A 13,774-nucleotide genomic window follows, 5' to 3' on the forward strand; every position below is an offset into this window, starting at 1 on the left:
AATTCCTTGATCAGTAGTTGCTAAAATTTTAGATTTTAGAGAAATTATATTCTTCCTATTAAATTTTATCATCTTAATTGTTTGTGTATATCAATTACTAAATATGTACTACATTGACAAATGTGATTACAGATGATAAAATTTAAAATAAAAGTATATATAATCGTTCTAAATTCTAACATGCATTATAATTTATATTGCGTGGGAGAGAGGGATATGCAACGTGAATATTTATGTATGGAATTTAATTGTATACTTAACTTGCCTACATTAACACATATATCATTAATTATATATGTTCATAACGATTCAAGTAACATGAATAAGTTAATAACATTAAGAACATTATATATTTTTGTTTCTATAAATATTTAAGATATTCTCATTTAGATGTTGAGATGAGATGAAATTAAAATTTGTAAATAGCAGTGAGATAATTTGTGAATAATAGTAAAATTGTTTGAGTTAAAATGTTTTATAGAGTTTTGAAAAATGAGAAAAAAAATTGAATACAAATATTATAAAATTAAAACATTGTTAGAATATAATTTTTTAATATAATTTTTGTTTTGAAATTTAAAAAAATTGAATTGTTTTTTATGTTTTGTTTAAAAGTTTAAAAAAGTTGTAAATTGGATCATGATTAGATAAAAAAAAATTGAAAATTATAAATTAAAAAATGTTTATATTTAAGTGATGTTGAGATTTTGACATCAAAACCAGCTTTAATTCAAGTTTTATATGAATTGTATTATTTATTAATTAATTATAATTTTGTGTTGTGAGTTGCTCATCTAGTAAATAATAAAGTTAAATTTAAATTTAGTTAAGCGATCTCAAGGCTCGTGGAATAATTAATTATATATGTGAGGTGACCCATTTGAGAGAGAGGCACATGCTCAAAGAGATCAAGCTACGAATACCTCAGGCCCCTTAGGCCAAAATCCAAAGCCAGATTGAGAGCTCACGTACCGAGCTCACGACCATATAGCCCATCTGGAAAGGCTCTGGCACTGAGCTCGGCTACGCCAATAATCCCACCATAGGGCAGTGACCACCTTGGGGCTCGGTGACCTACCAAGCCTTGTCATAAGGTACAGTGCAGACTATCGCAACTGGACACAGGCGGTTGGGTGTGTCTGATCGTGGGCACGTCAGGCTCGAGACAAGTCGCATTCAATGCATGTCAGGGGACCCAGCACGCAACGATGTGCTGCCAGAGGTATGTAGGACGGCTCGACCACAATCTAACACCCTGCCACAACAGGGGCAGCAGGTCAGATTTGAACACAGCCTGACACGCCACGATCTCCCTTGACAGTCTGAGCCACGGCCTGACACAATGTCACGGTAGGGGGGAGTGGTAGCAGGTTTGACCCAGGTACGACTTGACACACCACAATCTCCCTCGACAGTCGGGTCTAAACTAGGTATAAATAATAGTCATTCCTCCCACGAGAATGCTCTTTGAACCTTTTACCATTTTCTTTAGTTCTCTAAACTTTCTTTATCAATAAAGTATTATTTATTGAATTTGGTATTAGAGGGACCCTCGAAGTCACCGGAGTCCTTTCTTCCACTTAACTACAGGTGGTGTGAGCTTGGTTACCGTGGCACTACTCGGACTGCGAAACACGATATCAACAATATATATATATATATATTTATATAACTTTCTCACAACTTTTTACAAATGATTTCAAATGAGCCAATACAAACATTACTTCATTAAAAATAATTTTAGATTTTATAAAATTACGTTTTAACATGGATGTAAGTTAGTCACTTTTCTAGTTATTTCCAGTCCGCACAGGTCCAAATTTATTTTCACGAGGCTGGTAAGAAATTTAGACTTGGTAAAATGGAAAATGACGAATAAGATTATTTTTATAATTCTTTATATAATTATATTTGAATTAAAAGACATTTTTATAAAATAATATCATGTATAAATATTCTTAGTTTAAACTATAATTATATAAAATACAGTAAAATTTTGCCTTTATCTTTATTCTGATAAAATATTTATAATATAAGAGTGAGAATATATAACACGACTAATCAATCTAATACGAAAATGATATGAAATTAATAGGTTTGAATTTGATATAAATAGGTTTAGGTCAAAACCCGTTGAGAAACGATTAATAAATGGGCCAATAATAGATGGATCAATACAATTAATCTGAAATCAACCCACAATAGCTTATTTAAATTTTATTTTAAAATTACAATTTTATTATTGTTAAGTTGTAATATTAATAATTTTAGACATGTTTATGTTTTTATTATGTGGATTGTAATTATGGATCAATGCTCATATTTGTTATTGTTAGATTTTTAATATTAATTTTATTATAAGTTAAAATCTGAAAAATATTAATAGGTTTTTTGATTGTCAATCTTATTATTATTATTATTATTTAGATATTATGATTATTAATAAATATAAATTTTAAATTTTATGTTAATTAGGTCAAATTAGTTATGCGATTTAGTTCAATCCATTTATATAAAATAGGTTAAAATAAATCGTATTATGTTGACTATCTTTTAATTAATTATTAAATGAATGATATCATGCAATCTATTATTTAAATAAATCGTATTAAAATTTAAATTTATAACTCGTTTAGCTAAACGATGGAGTTTAGTTTGATTTAGATAATCAAAATTCAAAGATTTTGACTTAATAACTCGCTATTATTTATTATTTTATTATTATTATTTACATATTTTTTATTATTATTTAATATTCTATTATTATTTTTTATTATTATTCACAAAATCCTTCAAAATAACTCACTGCTCAAGCGCATTCAGACAACGCCAACACCACCGCTGAGTAATGCCACCCCGCCTCTATAAATTGTTTACCTCTTTGCCTCTGTCTCACTCGTTCGCTTGAATTGAAGTCAAACCAAAACCAAAATGGCTCTGCAACTGTGGGAGACATTAAAGGAGGCGATCCCAGTCTACACGGGGCTATCTCCAGCTACCTTCTTTACGGTTCTTGCTCTTTTCTTCGCCGTCTACTACGTGATATCGGGGCTGTTCGGGTCGTCCGATCGTCATTATAGTCCCCGGGAAAGCGAGCAGCTGTCGCAGCCTCCGCCGCCTCCGGTACAGCTCGGGGAGATTACTGAGGAGGAGCTCAAGCAGTACGATGGATCCGACCCCGCGAAGCCTCTGCTCATGGCCATCAAGGGCCAGATCTACGACGTGTCGCAGAGCAGGTACTATTTTGTACCGAATTTGTCGATTGAATTTGCGGGAAATATAAATTTAGCGTATGGGTTTGTAGAAATAATGGTATAATTCACTTTTTAGAGCGTTTTTCGTTCTTTGGGATTCTGGGTAGTCAAAATTTTAGAAATCTTTTGGGGGAGGGGAGGTGTTATTGGTTGTTTTTGTTCAACGGCTTTGGCTTCTGGGTATGTGAAAAGTGACCTTTAAAAGGGTTGCGTCGATGGTTTTTTTAAATCAATGTATTACGTTTTAGGTTTTAACAAATTCCATGATCGAGGGTTTTTTTTTTTCGAGCGTCCTGACGATTCTCCATGAAGACGCATCTTGACTGATTATCATCTTCGGTAGGAAAGTGTACTTATGTAATTTTAGTTCGTTATTGAACTTTTACCTCCATTTTCATATGAAGTTACAGAGGCTTGTTGTTGATATGTCATTTTTTTGTGCTTTGATGATCCATTGTTAATACGATTAGACTTGTTGGTATGGTAATTTGGTTGTCTAAAAAGAGGCTGTCTCGATATTTGTTAGCTTATTCAAATATATGGTAGGTGCTTAATATAGGTTGGATGAGGGGTCTTATTACTTGAAACCTTTTGGATTCTCTATACATCACACTGGATGAGAGAGTAATCTGTAGTCCATGATGAACCCATTTTTTAGACAAAAGCTGGGCCAACTTTCATGATTTCCTATCTTATGTGTGTGTTCCTGTCTCTCCTTGATCGAGTTATGGGTTGAACCAGCCTTTTTCTTTCACCAACTTTTTTCTGCTTTCCCTACAATATGCTTGCTTTTAAGTACTTTTTGTGCTTGTTTTTGTTTGGAATTCTCTTTTCAGTATGTTTCTTTTGAAATCAAGATTAAAGGCTGGCTTTTGATTTGAGCATCTAATCTAAACCCGTCTTCCTGGTAGGGTATTTTATGGTCCTGGTGGACCTTATGCACTGTTTGCTGGAAAGGATGCCAGCAGAGCTCTTGCAAAAATGTCTTTCGAAGAGAAAGATCTGACTGGGGATGTATCTGGTCTCAGCCCATTTGAAGTTGACGCTTTGCAGGACTGGGAATACAAGTTTATGAGCAAGTATGTTAAGGTTGGAAGTGTCAAGTCTGCAGTAGTGACGGATGGGGCGCCTGCCGAAGAACCTGCAGAATCTACAGATCGTGACGTTGCTAAACCTGCCGAAGATGGTCCTTCAGAAAGTGCAGCTGTTGTAACCGAGGAAACTCCTTTAGGAGCTGATGCTGCAAAAGAGTAATCCTTGGATAAAGCAAGCGCCGCCATTGCAAACTTGGTATTTCATGAATCATGTTTGACACAAGTTTAAGATTGCAGTATAATATACCTCTCTTGAGAACAGGTCTGTTTAAAGTCTAGTTTGTCGAATAATGTATTAGTGATGGTAAACCCTGGATATTTTCATAGCTGCAACTTTTACCTTACCTCCTTCGGTGCATTTTATTTGATCGGAGGAGTGTAGCAAAATACTTATAGGTAGTTGGCTTTTGCTCCATGATATGCAATGTGAATTTAACTTTGGTCCGGATCCAGCATGAAAGGACGTACCACTCCTATGGGAAGCTGTTGGCCCGCCCATCCTCTCCTTCCCACAGACTACTATCCATTTTCGGCTTTTACCTCATTTTTCTTCACTCCTCCCTCTTACAGGTCTCAATCCCGTTATCTGTTCTCCCAATACTCACTTCCACTTCTCCCTCCTCTCTGCTTGGTTCTTGAGAAAATAACACGAAGGAAAGAATATTTTGTTTCTGAATTTTCTAGAGCAAAATCGATGCAAGTTCTATAATTTAGATTAAAATTTTGAACAGAACAAATTGAAAAAAAGAAGGGATTTTTTTCCTTTTCACAGGTTTCTCGGTAACGAAAAGCAATTTACACCTCTCCATTAGACGACACTAAAGGGTTGAATTCGACACTTACTTAAAGTACACTCATTATTAAGAATTCTTCTATCAATTCAACATTTTCTTTGCGTTTCTTGAGTTTCTCCGCAAACAAACGGGGGAAATGAGAATGCCAGGCACTAGATAGGGTTGAATTTGGGGGACCAAGCTATCCTTTCAGCACAACAATTTGTGCACTTGGATTAAATGCCTTGGACCCTTAACCACCGCCCCTTGAGATTAGCCATTGAAAAGTAGATCCTAAATTGTCGGATTATGATATTCCAATACACGCTTGGCCGACTAAACGCACATTGGAGCCAGACATATTTGTCCCAAGTGGTGGGTTACGTGTCAGAATGTGATTGAGCATGCAATTTACACCTAGTTAGTTATATACAGTCTAATTAGCAGTATCACATTCTACGGTTTATCCGACCAACTAACTGTACGCCGTCCAGTGCTAAAATGACATCAACATTGGGTGTCATACACCAACTCGTTAGCGGCATCTCTGATTATCTAATCTTTCTTTCAGTTAGGCCTAATAATGATAACAAAACAGGTATGAAGTCATTTTGATACTGACTGATTGTGAATCTTGGCCTTTTCTTCATCCTCACAAAGTTGCCTGATTCCATTATATGTGTGTATAAGTATTCTTATACAATCAAACAACACCGAAGATCCTATTTTCTCTCTTCTTTAAACTCCCTTTCCAATCTCCTTTTCCTGAAGTTTTGAGACATGGGAATTCATAGCTTTTCACTTATAACTGTGTTCTTCATTTTTCTTCTAGCATCTGCACATCCTTCTAGTTGCCGGCAAACCAACAGGACACTCGATGACGAATTAACAGAACCAAGAATAAGAACAAAGCCGTCTTCTCCATTTCCCCTGCATCATCCGAGTAGTACTGTTGCTCAATTCGCGGCATTCAGAGACAAGAAGGTCAAGCATGATGTGCACATTGTTTCACATCCACGTGTTCGAGGGGAACCAAACCCACTTCACGACTGAGTGGCCGCTGTAATGTTTAGAAGATCGAAGCATATATAGAGTTCAGTTATGTTTTGAGCCTGTAGCTTTGCTGACTTTAGTGAAAGATCTTTGTCAAACTGTTTATCACATTAATAATCTTTCTAGAAAACCAAGTTGTTCATCATTAAGGATTTGGTTTGCTATATAGCCAGAACAACCCCGAACAAATTCCCAGAAACTCTGGACGAGTAATGATTTATGTGATCCTTACCAATTACTCCGTAGACTTTGGATAAGAGGAAAAATACGACCTATAAATGAAACAGAAGATATGGGTTTTTGTTATTGCACTGAGTTATATATTCATCAGTAGCTCAATATCATTGATGGTTCAGAAATGAGCATTATTGAAATTTAAATTTGATTCTGTTTGCTAATTCATCATGATTGCTTTGCCATATAATTTGGAAATAGAGTTGATTCTCTAGAGCTTTTAAGAGCTTCCATGCTTGGTAAGCCCAGCTTCATTATTTGTCATTTATGGCCAAATTCAATGAAGAACGAGGGATTCCTTTGTTTTGTTTTGTTTTTTTTCATATTTTATTTTCATCCCTGCGAGAATATGGCATTATTAACTATATATAATGGGTACAGTCAATGCCAATGGCATAAAAACAAGGTATCGGGATTGATTTATGCAAGCTGGGATAGGTCAGATCTCATGTATGGCAGAAGCAATTTTAGCTTCATAGTAGTTTAATGGAGAAGTCTGCTTGCTTACACCATCAATTTTGGATATAGCATTGAAGAAAATATTTTGTTATTTTATTATCTTGTTATTTTATATGTTTTAATCTTTATGTTCTAATTTGTTAAGGCAGCAAATGTACATGCATCTTACTCAACCATATCACTGAAGCTTCCAAAGTCTTAGAGAATATTCAGCAGAATACAAATTATTCTAGAAGAATATTTGTGTAACTAACTTGGCTAGGTGTCATCACAGTATGACTATAGGACAAATTCTGTTATGACAATTGTCTATATAAAGGACTCTCTATGTACTGGAAATCGCACGGCAGTGAATATCATTTCGTGAAATACAATACTCTCTTTGAACTTTTCTCAAACACTTCATACTCATGTTTGATTTTTACTTCATTATGGTATCTAGAGCCTAAAAGGACCTATGTCCAATTTTTTTTTTTTCAATTCTTCTCTCCCACCTCATGGAATCACCAGACAAAACACCCATCGTAAATACCTCTATCATCAACTCAGCCACACATTTCATCACAATCAAACTTACCATCGACAACTACCTTTAGTAGAAGGCACAAATTGTGCTGTTCTTGAAGGGTCATCAACTCTACTGTTTTGTTGATGGTTCCTTCTCCATGCCCACTCCCATTCTTGATGATAATCCTAACCCAACACATACATGTTGGCTTCTACATGATCAATTGATCATTTCAGCAATTAATTCCTCCATCTCTGATAATGTATTGGCTCAAGTACTCGACTGCACTATTTCTTGTGAGGTTTGGACAACTCTTCAAAATCTTTTTTCTACCAAATCATCAGCTCATATTGTTCATACCAAATATCAGCTAGCTACACTAAAAAAAGGTTCTTAATCAGTTTTAGAATATTTTACCAAAGCCAAAGCACTGATTGCATCACTCGGCGCCGCTGTACATACCCTTTCTGACGCTTGAGTTTTCCATTTATCTCCTAGCTGATCTTGGCACAGACTGTGAATCTCTTGTCACTTCCCTCACCACACGACCTGACCCACTCTCCCCTCATTAAATTTACAATTACCTTTTTAATCATGAATCTCGTATTACACATCAAACACAATCTCTTCTGTCTGGTACAACACTTGCTACACATAACACAATGACCAGACCATCCTTTTCTCGTGGTCGTAACTCTTATTTTTGTAGTGGACGACGTGACTATAGTGGTAGAGGGTCTTTTCATAATCCACAACCTAGGGGGCAACCTTCAAACACCACAACCTAGGGGGCAACCTTCAAACACCTTCTCAAATTGCCTTGACCCACGACCTGTATGTCAAGTATGTTTTAAACCCGGTCATATTGCAATTTCATGCTATCATCATTTCAACTAAATATATCAGGCCTCAACCTCAAATTCCCTCACAACAAACTATACGTCCCTTCACACAACCACATCATCCTTTTCCTCCTGGTTCTCGGACATTATAGCTACACATCATTTTGCAGTTGACTTCAATAACCTCAATCTTGACTCAGTGACATATCAGGGCTCCGACCAAGTTTGCATCGGAGACGGATCCACCTTGCCCATACAACACACGGGCTTAGCACAGATGCATTCCCCTTCTAGCAATTTTCTATTGTGCAATCTCCTTCATGTTCCTTCTATATCTCGCAATCTCCTCTCAGTTTGTCAATTTTGTCATGACAATATGGTATTTTTTTGAATTTCGCTCAAATTTTTTTTTTTGTGAAGGATTTACGCTCCCGAGAAGTTCTTCTACAGGGTCGTGTTGAAGATGGCTTGTATGTCTTGTCGTCCACTACAGTACCTTGATAGCTTCTTCTCCACATGCACTGATGAGCTTGTGTACCTCATATCAGCTTTGGCACTCAAGGTTGAGTCATCCCTCTTCCCGTACCACATCACTCATACTTTGTCGATTTTAGCTTCCTCTCACCTCCAATGTAGCCCTTGGTCATTGTTTAGCGTGCTCACAAGCTAAAACTCATACTCTTCCACATCTGTTATCACCATCTCGCTCTCATACTTTCAACTTTTATTTTTAGATGTATGAGGTCCATCACCCATTTTATCTTCTAATGGCTCACACTTTTACTTGTCAATAGTGGATGACTTTTCTAATATCATTTGGTTATTTCCCATGCAAACTAAATTCAATATTTTTTTCCTTAATTCTTGCTTTTCTCCGTTTTGTAAGTCATACATTTTTTACAAATATTGTTTCGGTTCAGTCAGATTGAGGAGGGAAATTTCACCCTTTTAAATCAATTTTTCAATCCCTTGGGATTTCTCATAGAATCACTTATCTTTATTCACATCAACAAAATAGAAGTATTGAACGTCGCCATCAACACATTATTGAAACAGGTCTTTCACTTCTATCTCATGTCTCGGTCTCTCACAAATATTGAGCCGAAACTTTTCAAACTGTTACATTTTTAATTAATCGCATGCCCACAACAATTCTTTAACATAAGTCTTCCTATGAAGTCTTAATGCATCAAATCCTGAATTATAATTTCCTATGTGTTTTTGGGTCTACCAACAACCTGTTGGCCTAACTTAAGGCCGTTTGCTCGTCATAAATTAGACTATCGCTCTAAACTTTGTGTTTTTATGGGTTACAACCTAAATCACTAGGGTTATTGCTGTTTACATATCCCATCGGGCTAGACCTATATTTCTAGGGATGTCACTTTTAATGAGACCACATTTCTATTTGCATCACAACCTACGTCAAATTTGTCTCAAAATTTGGTTCTGGACTCACATTCCCGTAGCACTCCCTCTGCTTCCATTCCACTTCCATTTTTACCTTCTTTTCTAACTCCACATACCTAGTCAAACCCAGGCCCATGTCTACACCCTAGTCTATCATAGCCCTCATTAGTACCTCAGCCCACTAGGTCTTCTACCTGAACATATGATTCCCTTTGAGACATTTCCACAATTCCTTCTTCTACTCGAGATGCCTCTTCCACCAGTTCTGTGTCTAAATTTCCAATTCCCACAAACTGTTCTCTCATAACACATATCGTACCGCCCCTTTCCCACCCAATGGTTACTCGTTCCCAATCCAATATTTCTTGTCCTCGACGACGCACTGATGGAACCATCCTTTGGCCTCCTCCCAAACCGGTACTCTCACTCATCAAACCACCTCCTAAATTGGTGCCTTCGATTTCTATAGTACTGGAAAAGCCCTCATCCTTCTTTGAAGCCTCTAAATATCCTGAGTGGTGTCAAGCCATGAATTCCGAAATAGATGCCCTTTTATACAACCAGACGTGGGATCTGGTTCCCATTCTCCACATTTCAACATTCTTAGATCCAAATGGATACTCAAGACTAAACGTCGAGCTGATGGGACCCTAGAGTGTCGCAAGACACGCCTTGTAGCTCAGGGATTTCATCAACAACCCGATCTCGATTACAATGAGATGTTTAGCCCAGTTTTTAAACATGTTACCATTCGACTCTTGCTTTTCCTTGCAGTTAATTTTAACTGGCCTCTTTGACAGCTAGACATATAGAATACCTTCTTGCACGGAGACCTTGAGGAAGCAGTCTATATGAAACAGCTTCCCAGGTTCACGAATCCTGACTTTCCAGCACATGTCTGTAAGTTAAAAAAAATCCATATATGGTTTGAAGTAGGCTCCTAAGGCCTGGTTTGCTAAGCTTAGTGATAGACTACTACTTCCTTTTGATTTTCAGTGTTCCTGTTCAGATTCCTCCTTCTTTATACTAAAAAATGCATCTGGTTGTATTTTTATCCTGATCTTTGTTGATGATATAATCGTTACATGGTCTAATCCTACACTCATTTCAGATTTCATAAATTCTTTATATTCATATTTCCCTGTGAAAGATTTAGGACCTTTATATTATTTTCTGGGTATTGAAGTACATAGAACATCTGCTGGTTTATATATATATATATATTTATATATCTCAGAGTAAATACATTTATGATCTTTTAATTCAAACCAACATGAAAAATTCCAAGTCAGTTTCTACATCTATGTCATCTTCTGAAAAACTTACTGTATTTGATGGTTCATTTGAGGATCCGCAATGGTACCGCAGTGTAGTTGGCAGTCTTTGGTATCTAGCCTTTACATGACTTGATATCTCCTTCGCGGTAAATCAAGTATGCCAGTATATGCATTTTCCCCGCCTTCCCCACTGGTAGGCTGTCAAACGAATACTTCATTACCTCAACCATACTAGACATTTAGGTTTGTGTTTTTTCCCCTCTTCCACCTTTACATTATCTGCAATTTCTGATGTTGACTGAGCTGTTTGCCTTGATGATCGTAAATTCATTGATGGTTTTTGTATTTATTTTGGAAGTCATCTCATTTCCTGGGGTTCTAAAAAGCAACCTACCATTGTTTGGTCTTCTACTGAAGCCGAGTATAAATCTGGTGTTAGGAGCTTTTTTGGTTGCAGTCATTTTTATGTGAACTTGAAATTTTTCTTATTGCACATCCTACTTTATTGTGTGACAATTTTGGTGCTACATATTTGTCTCATAATCTTGTCTTACACTCTCGGATCAAGCATGTAGGCTTGGACTATCACTTTGTGAGAGAACGAGTTGTAGCCAAATACCTTCAAATTTCATTCATTTCCAACAAGGATCAGATTGCTAATATCCTCACAAAGCCTCTTGCCTTTGCACGGTTTTCCTAGCTCCAATCAAGCCTCACTCTCACTCCAGTGCCGCTTGCAACATGAGGAGATGTTAAGGCAGCAAATGTACCTGCATCAGACTCAACTATATCACAGAAGCTTCTAGAATCTTTGAAAATATTCAATAGAATACAAGTTATTCTAGAAGAATATTTGTGTAACTGACTTGGCTAGGTGTCATCCCAGTATGTCTATAGGAAAAATTCTATTATGACAATTGTCTATATAAAGGAGTCTCTGTGTACTGGAAATCGCATGGCAGTGAATATCATTTCTTGAAATACAATACTCTCTTTAAACTTTTCTCAAACATTTCATACTCATGTTCAATTTTTACTTCACTATAATTGATGCTTTGCATATTGACTTCATGAAAGGTAAGAAATGAAATGTAGATGCGACTTCTTCAAAAGTAATCTTTTGGCATTTTGAGATGTATGAGTTACCCTTGCAACGAAGAATCAAAATTATCTGAGACTTGAAAATTGAAAATAAATGTAGATGTAAGTTTTGGATTGGTCTTTCCCTCTCTGTGTGTTGTGTCCCTTTGTCAGTTGCCTATTGAAGTATTTTTCACAAGAGAATGATATAGCCACGAAAAGACTTCACAAAAATAAACTCACAAATTGACATAATTTCATATGATATATTATATATACTTACAATCTAACATACTATATCAAATCATATCAATTTGTGATTTTACTATTGTAGGATCTCTTTGAGTTAAACCATTCTTTTTGTAGAAAGGTTGGATGCCAATTATAGCCATAAAATGTGCACTGGTTGGGCCATTGGATGGCTATATGAAAGTCAAGTGTCATGTTCATATTTGTTTGTAATGGGGCCAATAGATACACGTGTAGTAACAGATTTAGAGAAATCACATATGATTCCTAATAAATTTTGACTAAAAAATATATTTTCTAAAATTTTATCATAAATTTTACTCATATTTAAAAAACTTTTTACATCTCATTTCCTATCATTTCTCTATTCTATTAAAATAATATTTCTCTACTCTTTCTTTATTAATTTTTTCTCATTTTTCTTTACAAACTTAACTATTCATTCTTTTGGTTTTTTTCTTATGTTTTGAACCATCACTTTCTAGCTAATATTTTAAATAAAGCTGATTTTTTTTTCAAGTACCATAATAGTTTGTAAATTATTATGGATTTAAAAATAATATAATTTTTTATTATCAAAATCCGCATTTTCCAAACGTTATTATTTTGTAACGGATAAATTTTAAATACTCATGATTTGTCCAAGATCTAACGGTAATATTTTTTTATTTTTTGTCTAATAATAACTTCTTTTGTTCAAGATCTAACAATAATATTTTTTATCTTTTGTCTAACAATAACATTTTTTGTTTGAGATTTTATGGTAATTGATACAGGGACCACAACACAACATATAACAAATTAAGGATAAGTAAATAGGGGATAAGTGACAATAGGGGATAAGTAACAACCAACACAATGCAATATGAAAACCATTTGCTTGATCCAACCAACAAATAAAAACAACATGTTAAATGGAACAAATTTAGGGACCACTGGTTAATATATTGAGCAATCGGAGTTTCATTATTAAAGTAAGATGAAAACAATTGTTGATTTGAAGATTTCAATATGTTAAGCATGAAACCATCACCGCACACCAGGAAAAATAACAAACAAATCTGACCAAGCTTGAAAAACAATATGTTTATTTATTCAATTTGTCCATAGCTTGATGCAAGGGCCACAACACAACATATAACAAATTGGGAAGATAAGTAAATAGGGGATAAGTAACAGCCAAGTATTATAAATATTTTCTCATGGGCCTCAGAATGGCTTTGTTTTCTTTTTTTCGTAGGAAAGGAGCCCAAGCTCGAATGGCTGCAAAACATTTAATCCTGATATTTTTTGTGAAACTTTCACAATAAAGATGGTCATCCGGGTTATCTTGCCATATTAATCGAGCACCATTCACAGCACATGTGATTTTACACTTCCAATACAAAACTCAATCATCATCATAATTTTACATTACATGCAGCCTTAATGACAACCCTACCTCAACACCAAAAGCTGCAAATGACAAAGGTATAACTGAACAACAAAGCAAATAACCATTGAATAATGAGAATCAGGTAAGCCAGCAACGCAAAATAATA

At 35.5% G+C, this 13,774-nt stretch overlaps 1 protein-coding gene across 1 annotated transcript; it reads left to right on the forward strand.

The window, feature by feature from the left end:
• Window positions 1–2,831: 2,831 nt before the first annotated feature.
• LOC121252817 (membrane steroid-binding protein 1-like) lies at window positions 2,832–4,692 on the forward strand. The gene is made up of 2 exons (XM_041152639.1): window positions 2,832–3,236; window positions 4,166–4,692. Exons 1-2 carry the CDS (start codon window positions 2,932–2,934, stop codon window positions 4,506–4,508), a joined length of 648 nt encoding a protein of 215 aa, XP_041008573.1. The 5' UTR covers window positions 2,832–2,931; the 3' UTR covers window positions 4,509–4,692.
• Window positions 4,693–13,774: the final 9,082 nt, after the last annotated feature.

This window comes from Juglans microcarpa x Juglans regia, chromosome 2S (assembly GCF_004785595.1).
Source record: "Juglans microcarpa x Juglans regia isolate MS1-56 chromosome 2S, Jm3101_v1.0, whole genome shotgun sequence".
Taxonomy (NCBI): Eukaryota; Viridiplantae; Streptophyta; class Magnoliopsida; order Fagales; family Juglandaceae; genus Juglans; species Juglans microcarpa x Juglans regia.